Genomic DNA, 20,514 nt, shown 5'->3' with positions numbered 1-20,514 from the left:
CCCATGTGTGGGTCCATTCTTGGACAGAGATGGGAACAACAGTACCGTTTGTTTCTCTTTACAGCCATAAGGAAAGATGTTAGCTTTACAAGCCTCCTGAGACCCTATAAGGCTTAAACCTTTATTTATTTGCTTCCTCCTCTTAATGCTTCAGGGGTCTGCGTTAATTCCAATTTAGGCTACAGAGAGTGACTTCCATAAGGGCACACCTTGGTAGGGCTACAGACCCTTCTCGGGCCTGGACTAACTACCTCAGACACATCCTTGCCTACTGGACTGTCAGCCCTCTGACCCTTTTCCTTTTAGAGCTGGCTCCTCTTATTTTCATATTTATAACCTGACCTATTCACATAGTTCAAAAAGACGGTAGTTCCCTGAGAGAATACATCATTGCAATTTAAGATACTATTAAATTTTTAATACACGCAGTGCTAAAAATTCTGGCTTATTTTCAGCCACTAAAGAACTACTCTGATCCCTGCTTGACAATTCATCTTCTCCCTGCCCCTCACTTTCCACACACCCCTCTGTGGCTTGGAGAGAATAAAAAGTGACTGTGAGAGCAATCCTAAGCAGTTCTACTCTGAATTTTACTAAGGTCTATTCAATGGGGCTTACTCTCAGGAAAGTGCTCTTAGGATTGCACTGTAGAATGTTGTAAGTGGGATGCAGAGAAAGGGCTAATTTAGGACCAAACTAGACATGATGGCAACAAACCCAATTATTTTAACCTGGATCTGCTACAGCCAGGTAGGAACCCTTTGGATGGGTGCCTGATATTGACAGAAAAAGAGACGCAGGGGTGCAGAATAATATTCCCCCAGGCAACGATTGTCTCCTCCTCCCTTCAGCTGCTTTCTTTCCACCTATTTCTGTTCCCTCCACTCATGTAGCCCATTAGTTTTAAAAAACTGTTTTCAAAACTGAACCTAATGCCCCTTTCTCTGGGATTGTGACAGATTGAGTTTTCCATACAACAGATCTGCCATTACCACTTCTAGTCTGGGCCCTACACTTTATCCACGCAATTTGTTTGACTACCAGACCACTGATAGTGAAGCAGGATGGAGCTATCCTTGACACGCTTTAAAATGATTAGAAGGTCAGTTTTCTCTCCTACCACTCTGGTTGGCAAAGTGTGAAGACTTCCTCCAGGAGGCTTCCTCTAGCTTTAGTAGCTCTTCCTCTGGCTAAAGAGCCACTTAATTCAGAGGGCTGTTCCAAACCTTGCCAAGTGAAACAATAAGATACAGGACAATTATTTCTTTGAAATAAAAAATGTTTCCTCTTGGAACTTACCTGTGTGTAAAGTAAGTTCACAGATGTTCTACAATCCATAAGCACTTTATCAAGGGATGGGTCCATATACCTGCCAAAATTTGAAAAGGTACACAAAACAAAACCACTGATCCAGTGACAAAGTCAAAGATGACATTACAGAAATGTTACTAGCTAAAGAAGATGAAGCTGAAAACAAGTTTTGCAAAGGAGGAACCTATACATGTATTACTGCATATTTGCCTTATGTACAAAAATGTGCTCTCCGATCCACCTGACTTGCTGTTCAGTATGCCTGAATCACAATGCACAAGTGAAAACCCTGTTGTGACTGCCAAGGATGGACTGGCCATTTAACTTACAAGGGAAAGTCCTGATGGGCCACTACCAGCTGGGAACAAGCAGAGCTAAGCCCTAATACCTTTGCCAGATCTGGCCAGCAGATCTGCCAAGTACTTTCAGCTGAATGCCCTCAGCAATCCAGGTCTGTTATACTGTTGGGGCCTTTCTTGGCTCAATCCCTGGACCATTTTTACTTCCTAGACTGCCCCTGATGACTCCTGTAAAAATATGATGTTCAAACTGAACTTTTAAGAACATCTAACCAGAACTGAACTGTGTCTGAACTGCTCTATGGGTAACATTTTTCACTACAGTAGTGGATAATACATTAGAATCTTACCAAAATGGCTTAAGTACTATTGACAATACTATTGAAATTGCATGTTGGATTCAAAAAGCTCTCTTCTGCTAAGTGAGAGCCTTCCTCTCTCACATAGTGGAAAAGAATATATGAATTCAACCCATTCGTTTCAAAATTGTACAAACAAGTCAGAAAGGTATGTAGAAAAGGACTGCTGGAACTCAGGAGGAAAGAAGCTGAATTTGTCAGAACTCAAACTAAATAATATCTGATTCTAGAACACTAAAAATTTCCACTCCATTTGTCACATTTATTATGAATGCATTTTGAAAATCTCACTTTAGCTTCCTGCTCACCACTTTCTGACTGCAATCTTATAAGGAGACTCTTTGACACTCTGAAGACTCACATAGGGAAGTTCAAATTCTGCCAGTTTTTTCAACACTGCAGAGGGGGAAAGAGGGAGAAAAGACTCAAAATTTGTGAAATGCTATTCAAGGATATAATTTTGCACATATTAAAACACATGTGTACCCACTGCTAAAAACTCTGCACCCAAACAATCCAAACACTGCACCAAGAAAAGCTGAATTCTGTGCAAACTTGCTCAGTTTTTTTATTTTGCAAATGTTCAGTATCCTGAGTAATCTATTGCTCTTTTATTAGTCATATGCCAGGCACTGAAGCTGCACTTACAATCTCTGCACATCTAATTCATCCACCCCCCATAGCTTTAGAAACATACTTTTAAACCTCTGCATCTACACTTTTTTTTAAAAAAAAATGAAAGTTGCAATTCTTTAGAAAACTAAATCCTGAGCTTTATTTGTACTTCTGTGAAATTGCTGCAGACAGACAGCTATACAATACTGCAAACGTAGGCACACTCCCCTAAAGTCAGTCCCATTCAACTCTGTGGGAGTTATAGTCAGATCATGAACTGTTTACTTTGAGGTAAGAATACCAAAATTACACTATGTAAACACTCAAAACATATGTTCCTCTTCCTTTAAGAAACATGGGGAGAAGCAAATTTCAATTCATCCAGCCACTTGCAAATAGGTGTTAATTCAAACCAGGAAGTTTTGATTCAAACTCTGTGTGCAAAGGGAGGTGGGAAGAGTAGGGCTGCCAGATCCCCTGGTGAAGGCAAGGATCCCTCGCTCCCAGGCTCCACTTCCCTGTCACCAATTAGCTGGCCATGGCGGGAACTCATCCAGAAAGAGAGAGATCTGGCATCATTACCCATGTGACCTGGAAGTGCTGTCATCACTTCCAGGACATAGGGATATCTGAGCAAAAACTCTATGGCAAAACCATAGAGTTTTCACCCAAATACCAGTGTCACCCAGACATCCTTCCAGGTCATGTGGATGGTAACACAGACATATAACTGTATGAAGGCTGGGTCCTTGCTGCTTCCAGTAAGTCCCCACCACCACTCACTGGCTGCCAGAAGGGAAGAGTGAAAGGAATGGACAGTCAGGGCAGCAAGACGTGTTCATACCAGCTATGATCTAGTTTTTCAAGAGAGGTAGTTTTTATAAAAAGACCATTGTGTGCCTGAATATCCAGTGTTAGATTAGCAAGATTATAATGGAACATTTTAAAGGACTTCCAAAAGTCTAGTCTGCACTGGGCAAAGGGAACACTAAAAACATAAGAAGAACCCTGCTGGATCATATCAGTAGTCCATCTAGTCCAGCATCCTGTCTCACAGAGTGGTCAACTAGTTCCTCTGAAGTTCTAACAACAGAGAATAGAGGCTGAGACCTTCCCCTGATGTTGCCTACTGGTATGCCCCCGACATTGTTCCCTGACACTGGTATTCAGAGGTTTATTGCTTCTGAATGTGGAGGTTTCCTTTAGTCACCATGGCTACAGAACATCTCAAAAAGAGGGCTGTCTACCCAATACTTCATCTGGCTTAATGAAGCATTGATTGTCTACAGTTTAGTGGCCTCCCTATAGTGAGGAATGTCGATATTAGTAGATGGACTAGGTCTTGGTCATTAGAGTGAAAGCCATTTTATAAAACAAAAGTCCATCAACTACTCAGACAGATGGAATAGAATAGCACAGAAGTTATTCCCTAGCTGTCTGAAACCAGAAAGACAATGAATAAGGCCTCCATGATATCAGGAGATGGCCGAAGTAACCAACAGAAACCCTAAACATGCAGAGGTGGCCTGTGACAATATAATCATATGTACACAGCATTCTATACATATACTAATCCTGGACTTCCTCCAGAGTCAGCAACTATTCAACAGGCTTCAGAACCTATCCAAATGAAGAACAGAACTTCTACATAACCTACCCAAACAAGGAACAGGTTCTGAAACCTGTCCATTAGTTGCTGTTCTGGTGGAGGGTTCAGGGTTAGTAAACCACTTTTTACACAAGTACAGGCATTAGGTATACAGTATTGTGTGCTCAACTTGTTTGTGGCTGTCCATCTGAAAAACTAGGAAGCAGGAATACCTACAGATAAGTTTCCTTCCTCTCTCCTCTACAGAAAAGTGCATCCATGGAAGATTCATTGGCTGATTCATTTGTGTTAGCTTTGTGAATTATAAATAAATCTAACTCTTGACTTAATTAGCATTCTGTTATCCTTATCTGGCAACAATTTGAAGTTGTGGCTGGATCATAACTGTATTCTAAACTTTGTTGCCTTGTGGAATCAAGACATAATGAAGGACACAGCTGTATTTTATACTTATTCACAGATCTTCTCTGAGTTTATTTATATAACTTTATTTATGTCTTTATCTTCCCCCATTCTGCTTCAAGCAAATTGATGTCCATTGGTTGCATGTCCTTAGCAGGGAGTAATCCACCCATTTTCACAGTGCAGCACTGTAGAATTTACATTCTAATAGAAATCAAGTCAATAATTTCACACTCAGCTATGTTATTGCTTTCCTAAGGAAAAAAACTGAAATAAGCGTAGATGAGAATGAGCCAGACGTTACATGGACAATTGAGTTCCAGAAAGTAGCCATGTTGGTCTGCAGTGAAAAAGGTAAAGGTAGTCAGTCCCTTGTGCAAGCATCGAGTCGTTACCGACCCATGGGGTGATGTTGCATCATGACGTTTTCTTGGCAGACTTTTTATGGCGTGGTTTGCCATTGTCTTCCCCAGTGATCTACACTTTCCTCCCAGCAAGCTGAGTACCGACCTTGGAAGGATGGAAGGCTGAGTCAACCTTGAGCCAGCTACCTGAACCCAGCTTCCACCAGGATCAAACTCAGGTCATGAGCAGAGCTTGGACTGCAGCTTACCACTCTGCACCATGGGGCTCCTCTTTGGTCTGCAGTAGCACCTAAATTTGAGCCCAGGAACAACTTAGAGACCAACAACAAGATTTTCAGGTTATGAGCTTCTAAAAAGTCAAAGCTCCCTTTAAGATATGATGACAGTGATGAGCAGGCACCAAGAATAAAGCTCAGCTAGTTTATGCTCAAATTATTTAATGTGATTTAAAGTTATTACTTAAGAACACACACACAGAGACAAAATAAGGCTGATTACTACTAACTTTGGCTTTAGCTCACAAAATGGATCAGGCATATATTAGCACCTATGCAGAAGGAGAAGGGAGTCAATTAAGAATTAACACCACAAGACGTTAAAGGTTCCTACAGCGAACCTCTCCAAGGACACATTACAGGAGGCAAGCACATTTAGGTTATATCATGTTACCAAATATTTACCTTTTTAGACTATTTCAGATTTTACAGTAAGCTATAGTTAAAAGGGAAAACCAAAACCTAGCCAAAATATTACTTTTTAAAAGTTTTTAATTGTTTTAATGATGGGGTGGGTTTTTTGCTGGTATTAGTGGTTTTAAGATGTAATTTCATTATGTATATTTTAATTTAGTAACTGTCTCAGTCACTCTTGTGAGGGCAGAAAGGCAAGATATAAATTTCATTTTTAAAAAGCTGTGACTTAGTTGAGTTTTGGTACATTATACGAATAGAAAGAAACATGAATGAGTATCCAGTACAATATACTTCTTACCAGAAAGCTTTCCATCATTGTGATCCTGAATAAGAAATAAGCTGAAATACCCTAGTAGTTTTCTTGACAGCTCGATCTCGTAGGACACAACCTGTGAAAGAAAAGAGAGACACACTTCATCCATAGACTTTGAGCTGGTAAAGTAGTCTATAGACAAGTATAAACAGAAAAAAATCAATAAATATATGATGTTCCCTACAAAGGCTCAAGAGATGAAACAGATCTCTTTTGTTGACTTAAAGGTGATGAAGACTTTCAACTGAATTCTTCATTATCAAAAACGAATGTTTAAAGGGAAAGCTCCAACACAGTAACCTTGTGGGCATGATTTCACTGGTTCTTCTGCATTTGACAAATTGGCTCATAAAAGCTTACGTCACAATAAATATGTTAATATTCTAGGTTTCACAAGACTCATTGATCTAGCTGCAGTTGACTCACACAGCTATCCTATCAGAATCCAGAATGCATCCGGAGTATAGTTGATAATTAAGACTTCAAGTATTGTCACAGTATTAAGAATTATCTTATTAAAGTGGTACTCACTTCCTTATCATCTACCTCATCAAATTTTTAAGATATATGAAATATTTATCTCAATCAATCTTTACATAAGGATGACGATTGTGGAGAAATGCACTCCACTTTGGGTTACATCACCTGCAGGCCCCCCACATTTGTTCCAAGAAGTTTCTCTGTCAGTGCAAGGACAGAAAACAGGAGAGAGACTGATTGGCCTCATCCTGGCAAGCACTCTCAGAGGCACCCAATACTTAAGGTTTGATTATGCAAATTCATCCTGCCTGCAGAGAACAATCAAGGGGCATCTAACTCCCTGGCAGAAATGTGACAACTAGAAGGACAGAAATGTGGGGATACCAAATGGAAGACTGTATTTCTTCCTGTTTTTATCAAGTAGTGAAAGATTTTTTGGAGGGGTGGGGGCAAACAGAGGAGATAAATTCTCTTGACATGAGAGAAATGAGGTCTATTTTTGCTGATTCCATCTGGGGATAACTTGCAAGAAGGAGCTGTCACACCTGAGTTCTATCTTGATGGCTGCCATTACTACATGGAGCTAACACAGGGTAGGAAGTCCAAACAAAAATGTGAGGTAATGATTAATTAATAGAAAACTGTAACTTTATGAGCCCTACTAGAACAACTATAGTCAGAGTATGCTTAGAGAAGGAACAGAAGACAGCATGTATGCACCTTTACTTTGTATTCTTGCTCAATCTATTGCTGTGTAGAATATGTGTGTGAACATTTTATTTTGAATAAATTTCTTATTACTTTGATTACTGGGCATTTACTCTCCATCACCATAATAAGCTCCACTCAAACACTAAACTAAAAGTCTGGGGGGTCTAGCAATCTATTGACTGACTACCTCCCTTTCCCTGAAGGGAAGTAGTCAGTCAATAGATTGCTAGACCCCCCAGACTGCACAAGTCTGATAAATTGTCCCTGTGGTAGCTCACTGAAGCAGATGATGTGGTCATCAGGTGCAGCCTTTAAATGGCAATGCAGACAGAGTACTAGGAAAGACAGCCTTCTTAGTGGGAGATACCAGCTGGTGACAAAGCAAATACCTGGACGGAAGCAAAACCCCCCTTTGGGATTAGTGTTCCCTCTAAGCTGAGTTAGTGTGAGCTAGCTCACAGTTTTTTAGCCTCTGGCTCAAACATTTTTGTCTTAGCTCAGGAAGGACTAATTTATGTAGTAGCTCACAACTTTCATGCCAGTAGCTCACAAAGTAGAATTTTTGCTCACAAGACTCCACAGCTTAGCAGGAGTATTGCTTGGGAGTCAGGCTGGCTTGGAAGAGTAGCATGCCACTGTGCAGAGATCCAGAACAGCCACTGGGTGCCTTGCTTTCTCATAGGAATCAAAGCAGAATGGCACTCACAGATCAGCAGGGCATTCTGTGACAATGATAACTACTTCATAAGAAATACTCTTGAATCCATTTGCAAAACTACCTACCTCCAGCACTCTTTCAGCAGTATCTGATGTCTGAATATCCACTTTCAGATGCTTCCCATCAGCAAGGTAAACATCTAGAAAAGCTTGTTGGCTTTGGATTTTAAATGTATCCTGCAAGACATGCAAAATTAATACTGAACACATACATTTGTTGCACTTGTTGCTGACGGTGAAAACCACTTCAGAGATACAACATGGATAATAAGCAAACATGAACACCCTTTGTGACCTCAATGGCAGACCTGAGGTGGGTGAAACCAGAGAGAGGGCTTTTTTAGTAGTGGCATCCTGTGGAATATCCTCTTCCTTGAGGCTCACCAAGTGCCTGTCTTTTACACATCAGGTTAAATCTTTTTACCCAGGAAACTAACTAAGTGGGTTTGAACTTTTTAATGGTCAGCTTCCAGTTTTACAGGTTTCTTTAGGCTGTTTAATATTTGTTTTATTTTGCTGTTATGCCCCTGGCTTGTTTTTACTGTTGATAATAGCTTCTGCAGATTTTATGGTATTTTTGATTACTCTTTTGCTTTACAGTGAACACAGTATCAAGCTCTTATGTCTATGATATATCTCAACCATAGAAATCAGCAAGACAAGCACACTATATATAAAATGCATAATGTCCAGATTCTGTAGGATAAGCAAAATATTATTATATATAAGTCAATCCTCACATTTCTATATTGAAAATGACCTGTCTCCTAAATCCAGTGTAGAAACAACTTTTAACACATTTCCTATCCTTCACAATAACTTAAAGAGAAAGTATGTCACAAATAAAGTATGGTGGGATCTTAATGTTTACATAGGTTGTATGATTTTTGCAGAAACCAACTTTCCTACTGAAAGGCGATATGCAAACATTTATGTTATCTTACTGGTACTGCATTTCATGTTAGTATGCCAGCCGGCCCTGAGCCATGTGGTACAAGGTGTGCTAAATATGCATATGGCTGAACATGGTCAAGTGGTGCTCCAGAATCAGCACTATAGGCCAAGGATTTGGGGAAGCAGCCATGGGGCAGGCTAATGATCTGCTACACTGGTGTACACAGGGAGATTAACACTGTGCAACTGAGTTAATTTCAACGTCTTTGATATCCATATTTTATTTACATCATGATTTGTCTGTTGTAAAGGCTCGTAATTTTGTAAGCTGCTCTGATGCCATTTTGACAGAAGGGCAGAGTTAAAAGTTTACAAGCAAACAAAGACATCGTTTTAATGCCATGTAGCGAGTATCAGCACATCCTTTGCTTCTACACTTCACAGTGGTGTTCCAGCTTTGCAAGATTTTATGCCCACCTTCTTGCCACTCACATCTCACAAAGCTATCTGTGACAGCAGACAACAGAAATGGAGTTTAAAAGATAGAGATGTTGACTTTTTCACATCAACACGCTTGTTCTACCGTGTCCTGACACAACCCAAAACTGTTTACTTAACGCCAGAGCCCAATAATCATACCAACTCTTTAAACATGCTCTTGCAGTGCTTTCAGACAATCATTTTCAGATCACCGGAGAAAAAGACCTTTTCTTACTGTGCAAGTAAACAATACATCTTGTGTCAGATGGCTCAAAAAAAGCATTAAGGGTATGAGGACTGCTGAGGTCTGCAATGAGGATTATTACTGCGCACTCTCAGTGCAGATCCTCTCCGAACTTTACTGTTTTTGTACTGCTCTCATATGGGGAGCCACTTTATAAATTCATCATCATCTAGTTTTGAATGTCTAGCTAACCTGGACAAATCTGCAGTTGAGCACATGCCTGCACAAGGTTCCAGCTGCCCCTGCCAAAGCCATCATGCTCAGACCCAGCTCCATTCACAGAGACAGGCATTTATTTATTTACACTCCACTCAAAGCAAATTACACAGAATAGGGCAATATCTATTCTAGGACATCCAGTAGGCAATGGAATAGGATCTGACTTGCAGAAATATGTAGAAATATTTGCTCATGCATCTTAGCTTTGATGGTTTACGATGTTCATGATGGTTTATATGAACCACTTTGAAGACATTTGTGTTGAAAAGTGGTAAAGTATAAATATAATTAAACTGCCTGAATTGGAATCCTTTGGACGTTATTTAGTCCACTTCAGAGGGTCAGACTAGGATCTGGAAGACCCAGGTTTGAATCCTCATTTGACCAAGGAAGCTCACTGGGTGACCTTTGGTCCTGCATCCTCTCTCAGCCTAACTTACTTCACAGGATAATGAGAGTAAAATGGAAGAGAATACTGTCAATTGCTTAGGGTCCCCATTGGGGAAAAAAGGCATAAATATCTTAATAGCTAACAACAGGAACTAAATAATTATACAGGTGTGGGGGAGCCAGTTAGCAGGCAATAAAATTGCCACCCTCAAATCAAAGTGTTTTTGTTTCCCTTGCAGAACCACTTCCAACTATAGAGTGTACCACATCCCTTCCAAGTAGGGCTATGAACATGTGGACAGCATGACGTCTCCCTCCTAAGGCTTTCAGAAAGAGGACGAAGACATTTCTCTTCACTAGAAACATCTAGTTCTAATATCTCTAACTTGCACCCATTTCCTGGTGTCTAATTAGGTGATAGTTGGTTTTGGTGGCATTTTTATGACTGTATCATATTTTAATTGGATTACTTATTTACACTGCTTCAGTAGCCTGCTAGCTGTAAAGAGGAATGATTAAAAAAAAAAGACTGAAAGGTTCCCGGTGGAAAGAAAAATCTGGGTGGAGTGAAACCTTCCTCATGGTGTGTTGGGGAAGAAGGGAGAGCTACCTTGCAACAAAACATTCAGGCTGTTTCTACCAGAAATATCCCTTTGACTATTACGAGAACAAGAATATAATATAATGTTTAGTTACTGGTTACAAAATGCTATAAAGTGAAACAGATACATAAAGTAGTATGGCAGGCTATACAGATAGCAATAATTCAGATAAAAGAATATGAAATCATAAACATCTTCCACAAGGACTTCACATACTTTTCCAGAGGAGATATATGACTTGATGGTCCTTTCCACCACTATACAGGATCAAAAGCCCAATCAAAAACATATCAGCACCAAGGGTTGCCAGGTCCAACTCAGGAAATATTTGGAGCTTTTGGGGGTGGAATCAGGACACTTTGTGGGTGGAGCCAGAAGCAAGGTTGTGACAAGCTCGATTGAATTTTGAAGGGAGTGCTGGCCATCACATTTAAAGGGACCACACTCCTTTTAAATGCCTTCCCTTTATTGAAAAATATGGAGGAAGGGGCATCTTTTTGGGGGGCGCATATAACTGGACCCCCTGATCCTTGAAACTTTGGAGATGGTTTTGAGGAGACACACCAGGAGTTATATTGAAAATCTGGTGCCTCTACCTCAAAAAACAGGGGCCCCAGATACTCACAGAGCAATTCTCCATTATACCCTATGGGAACCAGTCTCCATAGGGTATAATGGAGAGTCCAGCAGACATTCAACCACCCTTCACTTTCTTCTAACCCTAAAGTGAGGGGGCTTCTAAACTGGGGGTTCCCTTGCACAGACCCGGTGCTGAGGTTTCCAGCACCCCAGGCCGAAATTTGCCCCCCGCCCCCTCCTTTTTCTGTTTTTCACAAACTTTCGTGTGTGAGCCCCCCTAATCTCGGCCTTCTCCCGCTTTGAAGCAGGAGAGAGCTGGGCAACCCCCCCCCCACTTTGCTGAGGCTTGCAAAACCTCCATCGCCCACCCCACCCCCACCAGGCTGATCCTTACTCCCCCCCAACCCTACCTCCATCGCAGCGCTGCAAGCCAGGCTGCACTGCTCCCTTCCCATTGCCGCCACCAAGGCTGGTCCTTACCAGCTTCAATGTGGCTGCCCGAGGATTGGCAACCTTACAACACCAGATTTTGACTGCTAATGTAGCACAGGGAGCAAAATTAGTAACTGCAGATGCAAAATCAGACTGTTATTAGAAAACAGTTACTCCTTGTTTTCTAATAATAGTCTGATTTTGCATCTGCAGAGGGAAGAGTTAGAATTCCTTCTTTAAGGTGCAAGGAACCTGAAGTATTATATAAATCAAGATAAGGGCAAAGAGGTAGGCTTACAAAACAGGGGGCTATAATAAACAGTTAAAACTTACCAACTGTAATTTCCTAAAAAAACTAATGAAGACATCACTGTTCGTAAAATTTGGATCAATCGACACTGAAAAGCAAAAGCACAAGTCTGAATATCAACAGACAGAATTTCTCTTTTTTAAAAAGATAATTTGCTGTATCTCCAAGAAAAGCACTGTACACAATATTAATCCTCTTTTGTGGGAGGATCCCAAAAGGACTGGGCAACATGACATTGTTATAGAATGTTATAAATACTCCAATCGAGAAACATGTGACTTCCACATAACAAAGGAAATATTACTTCATATCTTAACAGGTAATGTTTGAGCTTCAGGGAAACAAATTTGAGACTTCCTTATTCAGGAAACTATTTGGGACTTCTTATTCTGTTTACCACAAGGAAATGGAGACAATTTTCGGCATGCCAAAGACCTCAAACATTTAAAGTTAACACTTGTATCGGGTGTCATCACAAATTTCTAAGAAAAATAAAACAGATTTGCTGTACCATTCTGTAGATATTGTTCTAGCTGAGCCCTCCTTTCATCTGCCATTGATTTCGTCATTGCGAGGTAAAACTTTGGAGGAAATGAAGGAACACCTCTCCCAAAGACCCGTCTTAACTGAAAAGATATTTAAATAAATCTAGACTGGTAATGTATTTTGGTGTTGGTGTACACAACACTAAGATGCCAAACAAATAACAGAAACTGATATAAAGACATTCATTTATCAATTAAGACATTTTTTTGAAACTGATATAAAGATACTAATTTTCCTGAGGAAAATTACCTCCAAGGACATTAGTACTATCTAGGATCCTTAAGAACCTACTGATTTCACTTGATGTGAACACAGAGACAATAAGCAGTGGCCCTCCAGTGTCTCAGGCAGCAAAGTCTTTCACAATACCCACCATCTGATCTCTAACAACACTGGAGACGGCAGGGATTGAAACTGGGACCTTCTGCATGGAAAGCAGCAGACAGACACTTTACCTCTGAGGCAGCCCACAGCCCCTCCTCATGTGAAGACCATGGGCCAATCGTTACAAACCTATACGGATTTATACCATCTTAGCCTTCATGGCTTACACACACAAGACTCCAGGAACTGTAGTTTAGAGGGGATCCTGATAATTCTCAGATAGAAATTCCTTGCTTTCTCTTCTTAATACGCAGAATAGATGGAATTACTATTAAAATTTAAGGATGCAGGTATGCACCAATGCATACACATGGATAAACATATGGAGCAGAGTTCCATGGATTAACATATGGAACAGAGGTCCATCAGTGGCTATTAGCCACAAGGTATAGATGGAACATTATATCTGGGGCAGCGATGCTCTGTATTCTTGGTGCTTGAGAGGCAGATGTCTTGAGTTCTGGCCCCACTGGTGGACCTCCTGATGGCACCTATTTTTTTGGCCACTGTGTGGCACAGAGTGTTGGACTTTATGGGTCATTGGCCTGATTCAACATGGCTTCTCTTATGTTCATACATTTGTTTACTTCATTTATACCCTGCAAAAGTACTTTTATGTTGTTCTCCTCTCCTCCATTTTATCCTCAATACAATCCTGTGAGGTAGGTTAGGCTGAAATCATGTAACCCAATGCCTTCCCCAGTGGTAGAGTAGGGATGAAAGTAGGTTGGGCTGAAAGCATGTAACCCAATGCCTTCCCCAGTGGTAGAGTAGGGATGAAAGTAGGTTAGGCTGAAAGCATGTAACCCAATGCCTTCCCCAGTGGTAGAGTAGGGATGTTAACCTGGGAATGCAATGGCAAGTCACCTCTGCTCATCTCTTGCCTTGAAAACTCCATGGTGAGGGTTGCTATAAATTGGTTGCAATTTCACAGCACACTTTAGCGTTACCTCCCAAATTCTAATCTGACACCAACCACGACAACCGCACTAGTTCAAACAGACCAGATTATAGGAATTTCTGTAGATGCTTCTCTTAAGAAAGCACCTCCACTGATGTCAGATTTCGCACCCATTTTATTCTTAAATTTCCATCACAATTCACCTGCCCATGATTATCCAATTTTCACCATTTTTAAAGCAAAAGATCTACGCAGCCTGACACAAGTTGTCCTTGACCTTCACAAGCAGAAAGAGTACACTGATAACTTTCCAATTCAGAAAATGTTCCCAAGGAAACACGCCCTAAAGATACGAAGGGCGAGTAGAAACTTATTTGTCTCTTTCTTACATGCAGAAAGTTTCACACAATAGCAAATGCAGTTAATTAATTACTCATAGACGAACTTGGATGAAAGTCTACTGTTCTAAAATATGCGAACATTTATGCAGTCTTTCACCTAACTTAAATTGGGAAGGTGTATCCCTATTTGTAGCCAGAAAATTTAGGGGTCCCCACACCTAATCAGTGAGTATTACAGAATGAATTTTTTCCACATAAAATATATATTCTCCAAAAGGTTCTGTGACAGCAACTGAAAAGGGAGGGGGGGAGATAATAAGTGGCAGGGGAAAAAAGGTAATGAATTGGAACATCTTACCTGTTCATTCCACTGGTGCAACTGACTGTAACGCACTTTGCAGAACAGAAAACCTTCCAAATACACAGAGTACAGCTGAAAATACACGTCTCCAAATTACATCCTTTTATGAGAGTTTTAGAAACTTGTTTCTACTACTACCTATACTCATCCTTTCCCTAGTGCAGACTCTGTAACTCTTCTCCTACAGATCCAGCAAATCCTAATATAGAGGCATCCTTGTAACATCACTCACATATGCTACAGAATCACCCCTTCTCAGTCCCTTGTCACACAAGTGTACCGTTTTCACATCTATCCTTCCCAGGATGCTTAATTTCCTCTGTGTCACCCAAGAAAAGCAAACACCCCTTATTGTAAGGGAATATCCATTATTTCGGATCTGCCCAGGTCTAGAACATATGCCCATTATTTCAGAAACTGTAATATGCAGATGACTGTGGAAGGCAAGGGCAAACCACCCCGTAAAAAGTCTGCCGTGAAAACGTTGTGAAAGCAGCGTCACCCCTTTAAAACCTGCACAGGGGACTACCTTTACCTTTTTAATATGCCACTTTCTTCTACAAAAACAGCCTGTGACTCTTCCCAGGGCAGATGGGAGGGTTCTTTTAAGTGCAACTCAATAGCATCTAATTCCCCCATCTGCTTTTTTGTGGACACACACATTTTCCTCCCTCTAGCCAGACAAAAGCCTGAGGTTCCTTTCTTCCACATCCCACCCAAAGACTCACCTCCTTTCTGACACTTAAACACAAATAGTGTTCCTCATTTGCTATAATTCACACTCCACCAGTACAGAGTTCCACAACCGCCCATCATGCATCCTTCCCTCATGTTCCCCGATTTTTCTCTCACAGAAGTAATAAGAACAGAGCCAGCTGGAGCAGACCAGTAGCCCATCTAGTCCAGCATCCTGTCTCACACAGCAGCCAACCAGTTCCTCTGGAGCTCTTCACTCACACTGATTGCCTCCTTACAGACAAACAGATGCTCCTGACTCTACTAGTGGCAATTTTGGGACCACATCAGCTGCCCATATCCCCAATCTTCCCTCACACCACCATCGGATGCTCCCTCCATCACTCAAACAATCCCTGAGGGATGAAGCAATCCACGTCTTAGTGTGGATTAAGGGCACATTTATTTATTTTTATTTATGACTCGCCCTCCCCTGCTACGGCAGGGCTCAGGGTGAGATTTTTATAATAACATTACACTTTATAATACCATAAATGTTGTAATAACATAATATTTCAACCACCCCGCTACAGTTTTAGCACGCTATTAACAAAACGGGGATAACAAACTTTCTGGATCAAATACCCCTTTAAAACCTGCGCCCAACCAACCCATCCTCGTGGGCAAGAGAAGCAGAACAGGCGCGGACACGCGCACACCACACGCCCGCCTTGCAGCCCCTGCCGACCGGACATTTCTGGCTCTGCTTGTTACCCCCCACACCCCGCCCCACATCGCCTGCTTAGCCGCACAACCAGGGTTTGGGGCAGCCTCTAAGCGCCCCTATGTTGCTCAGGAAGCTACTTCACCACATAGCGGCCACCAAACTTCTCCAGCAGGTCCTCTGAGAGGGGGATACTGAAATGCATCTTCATTGCGCCGGCCTGGCCGGGAGACGAAGTAACCGGCTGCTCAGCGGCTTGTGCAAATGGGGCAGGGCGACCGCGGCGGGAGGATTTGTTTTCCCCACGTGATAGAAGAGGGGAAGCGAAGGACGCGGCTCTGTCGCCTCCCTCCTAGGCGTGGCAGCAGGTGGACATAGCCTGAAGGTCTCTTGGATGGAAAGAAGCAGCTCTTGCCTGTTGAGGGAGCCGACAGCAGAAGGCAACGATCCCGTTCACGTGCGGGGCTGTTCCGTGGGATTTACTTCTGCGTAGACCCGCTTGTCCCCCTACACAAGCCCTCCTATTAGTGTGGGGAGGGGAGTGAGAAGGGGATTTGCCCAGTCAGCGTATTTTCCATCACTCTTCCAGACTAGCCGGCCACGTGCCTTGGAGATAGTCAGAAACCGGCTGTTGCTAGCGGGAACAGGCCTGGGGTCCTTGTGGTTTCTTGCTGGCTCGTCCTTCTGAGGAATGTTGGAAACCAGAACTTCGGAGGGCACTTCTTCCTACTCTTAAGTACTTACATTTCAAAGACAGCATCAGGAGTTTTGTTTTCTTTTTCATGTATTTTGCTGCTTTGATGTACTCTGCGCTGTGGAGAGGTATTTGTGAAGTCCCTGCCTTGTGTAGAGGGTTGGATCCTGGGGATCCCTTCCAATGCTGTGATTCTATGACATTATTTAGTAAAGTCTTGAATTTTCAGGGGTGAACTGTGGTGTTTCTCACTTAGTAGCCTTACAATCCAGACAGGACAAATGCCATCTTTCCCCCTTCCTTGCCAAGGCTATGCCTATAATAGCTACTGTAATGTTGTGTTGCTGTGATGGGGAGAGACTTGAAAATGCCCACAGGACAGGTTATGCTCTGTATGGCCTAACAGCCTGGTCCTGTGACCAGTGTTCCCTTTAAGCTGAGTTAGTGTGAGCTAGCTCACAATTTTTTAATCTCTGGCTCACACATTTTTGCCTTAGGTCATGAAAAATGGCCCCAGGGCAAACTATTTTATGCAGTAGCTCACAAAGTAGAATTTTTGCTCACAAGACTCCACAGCTTGGAGGTAGTATTGCCTGTGACCTGCTGGAGCCTTACACATTCTGATCTTTTCTTTTAAATGGAGAAATGTTTTTTACCTGCCAGTGCATAGAAATGGGAACTCCCATAAGTTCTTCAAGCTTCACATAATATTTCTTTTGTCGTCTGTTGTTCTTCCATATCAGTGGTGGGGAATGTCCGTCATCTTGGTCCGGCCCTCAGGGATTGCTGGGCCGAGCCGAGTCACATGGTGGTCTCCCTGGGGGCCAGCTGGCTGGCAGGGATCGTGGGGCCCAGTCGTACAGCGGCCTCCCTGGGACCTGACTGGCCGGCCAGGATTGCTGCGGGGCCTTCTCCTTTTCTTTGTTTCCTTTAATTTCCCTTTCTTCCCACCTTCTTTATTTTCCTTTATTGCCCTTTCTTCCCCCCATTTCTTTATTTCCATTCATTTCCGTTTCTTCCCCCATTAGTGTATTTCCCATTATTCTCCTTTCTTCACCTTTTTCTTTATTTCCCTTTATTACCTATAATTACAGAAGCAGAGGACAAAATATTGGTAACCTTAATGTTACCAAGTTATCTAATCTTACTACAATCTACTAGACAAAGTAGTAGTCAAACATGCCAACATTTTTTTTATTCATGTTTTCATGTTTGCTTTTTTCTTTTTTTCTTTTCTTACTCAGAATTGTTATGTCATTAATTTAAAGAAAAAACATTGCCCACACTCTGTTTACAGTTTAAAATGTTGTCCTTGTCTCCCAGTTCCAGTGTCCAGTTCTGCTGCCTTCCTAGAATCATAACATCATAGAGTTGGAAGGGACTTCCAGGGTCACCTAGTTCAACCCCCTGCACAATGCAGGAAATTCACAAATACTTCCCCGCCGCACCCCTGCTCCATGCCCAGAAGATGACAAAAAACAAAACTCCAGAATCCCTGGCCAAATTGGTGTGGAGAAAATTGCCTCCTGACTCCAAAGTGGCTTTCAGGTAGCCAGCTCGAGGTTGACTCAGCCTTCCATCCTTCCGAGGTTGGTAAAATGAGTACCCAGCTTGCTGGGGGGGGGGAGGGGAAGTGTAGATGAGTGGGGAAGGCAATGGCAAACCACCCCGTAAAAAGTCTGCCATGAAAACGTTGTGAAAGCAACGTCACCCCGGAGTTGGAAATGACTGGTGCTTGCACAGGGGACATTTCTTTCTCCACCAATCATTCATATACTGGACAGGGCCAGCTCACCCACTAGGCAAACTAGGCAGTTGCCTAGGGTGCTGAGATACTCCCAGGCTGGTGGCTCAGCTGGGAGCCAAAATCCCAAAACGCTCCGCTTGCTGCGGTGGCACTCCACTTGCTTGCCCCTACTAGCTTCTAGCAGCCTTACTAGCTTCTAGCAGCCCGTGCCTGTGTGTTTGGTTAAACACGCAGGTGCCGGCTGTGAGAAGCCTGTAGAGCTCCTTTAGTCATGGCGAGCGAGGGGGGCGAGCGAGCGGAGGGGTGGCGAGTGGAGGTGAGCTGGAGGAGGCTGGCGGGGGGGGGCAAGCAGAGTGCGCTGGGGGTGGCGGGGGGAGCAGAGCGGGGGGCCTGCCTAGGGCACTATTTGCCCATGAGCCGACGCTGATACTGAATGCATAAGAAGAGCCTCTGGGTTTTCATCCAAAGGTGCCCTCCTCCTCACGGCACAGTGTTATGCAAGGTGCATGAGACTCAACCTTAAAAATAGCATCAAATTGCTATAGATCACCTATAGGGGAAACAGGGGCAGGAAACAAAGGAAGAGGGGCTGGCACAAAGGATGCCTGGTGCAGAATGTGATCTGGCTTTACACACAGCAGAACAGAAATACAGAATTAGGGCCGCTGCATGAACAAGCAGGCATGCTTTACTGAACCACCACTTAATCTAGAGGTGCCACCATTTCTCTCGGCTGCTATGCCTTTATGAGGACAACTCTTCCTTCTTCACCCCCCCTCCAATACATTTTCCTGCTTATGAGTAAGAGAATAGAACATAAATGTTATTTTGAATTACAATTAACTCTTCATACCTAATATCATATATGGGGGGGATAGTGAGGACTGTGACAGTGGATCACTGCAGAAGTGTCAAAACAGCAGATATTTTTACAGAATGCATTGAAGACAGTTTCTCACTGCCATTTTCACTGAAGTAAGCCTTCACTCAGAAAACATTTGGGAATACAGCACCACCCAGTGGTATGCCAATACCTATACGTGTATAAATTTCACCCTTGTGAAATCAGCCAGCTCAAGGTTGGTTGACTCAGCCTTCCATCCTTCTGAGGTTGGTAAAATGAGTACCTGGCTTGCTGGGGGTAAAGTGTAGATGACTGGGGAAGGCAATGGCAAACCACTCCATAACAAAAAATCTGCCAAGAAAATATGACATCATCCCATAGGTCAGTAATGAGTTGGTGCTTTCACAGGGAGCCACCTTTACCTTTTTGACGTGAAAGCCAGTGCTGTCTCACAAAGGACCTTTGCTCAAATTTAGACATGAATGAATGTGAGACTCCTAGGGACATAGGAGCTGTCTGCTTGTTCATCTTTATCAGGGAAAGCATCCCTTCCATCTTGAAAGATAAGAGAATAGAACCTTTGAAAAGTAAGTCCTCAACTTTAAGCATCCATAGGCAACTCTCCATAGAAAAGGGTGTTGATCTTACCAAGCGTGGCACTTGAGTACAATGGGGCTTGCCATAGAATGTGCAGCCAAATCCGCAGAATGCTGCCCTGCATTACTTTGCTGCTTAGAAAGTTTTAATAGCTTCTGTATGCAGAACTTTAGTGAGGGGACACTTATCTCCCCTCACTGAGCTCAACCTTGAAATTTATCAATTAAAATGGTATTAAGGAACATGTAACCAAGTCTCAACCGAAAGGTAGTCTTCTGGAGGCTGCAGTTGTGGACAGTGCTCTGCCACTGATCTCTAGCTACTGGTTGTGTTAGAGCTGTGTTCCGTGAGATGGTCAAGGAAAATATATATATATATATGTATGCATGCATGTATTTTTATGTGCACGTGTGCGTGCACCTTGAAGTCATAGCAACCTCTGGTGACTGACCCCTAGAGGGCATAGAGACGACTCAGAGCTGAATAAAGCCTATTCCTGCCTCTGGCTCTGGCATTTCAAGGTCTCCCATCCAAGTACTTGCCAGAATTGACCTGTTTAGCTTCCAAGATGTGATGAGATTGGGCTATTCAGGTCAGGGTGGTCAACAAATATTTGAAATGAGGCTCAAGGTGAATTTCTGTCCCTTTAAAAACCAAGCGGTAACGTATAGCAGTAA

At 42.5% G+C, this 20,514-nt stretch overlaps 1 protein-coding gene across 2 annotated transcripts in view; it reads right to left on the bottom strand.

Moving 5' to 3' along the window:
• The window catches only part of SNX31 (sorting nexin 31), a 28,226-nt gene extending 12,056 nt beyond the window's left edge, over positions 1–16,170 (bottom strand). For both annotated transcript variants that reach the window (XR_009555639.1, XM_060242943.1), the window contains exons 1-8: positions 16,101–16,170; positions 14,554–14,628; positions 12,535–12,649; positions 12,047–12,111; positions 7,940–8,050; positions 5,951–6,041; positions 2,278–2,365; positions 1,300–1,369 (exon numbers count right to left, since the gene is read on the bottom strand). Coding sequence is in view for 1 of the 2 variants with exons in the window: in XM_060242943.1 (XP_060098926.1) it covers positions 1,300–1,369; positions 2,278–2,365; positions 5,951–6,041; positions 7,940–8,050; positions 12,047–12,111; positions 12,535–12,649; positions 14,554–14,628; positions 16,101–16,166 (681 nt within the window). In the remaining variant the exon portion in view is untranslated. The remainder of the gene's footprint in view (positions 1–1,299; positions 1,370–2,277; positions 2,366–5,950; positions 6,042–7,939; positions 8,051–12,046; positions 12,112–12,534; positions 12,650–14,553; positions 14,629–16,100) is intronic.
• Positions 16,171–20,514: the final 4,344 nt, after the last annotated feature.

The sequence above is a fragment of the Heteronotia binoei genome, chromosome 7 (genome assembly GCF_032191835.1).
Source record: "Heteronotia binoei isolate CCM8104 ecotype False Entrance Well chromosome 7, APGP_CSIRO_Hbin_v1, whole genome shotgun sequence".
Classification (NCBI taxonomy): domain Eukaryota; kingdom Metazoa; phylum Chordata; class Lepidosauria; order Squamata; family Gekkonidae; genus Heteronotia; species Heteronotia binoei.
Note: the sequence above shows the minus strand (reverse complement) of the source record. Positions and strands in the feature narration are given on the sequence as shown.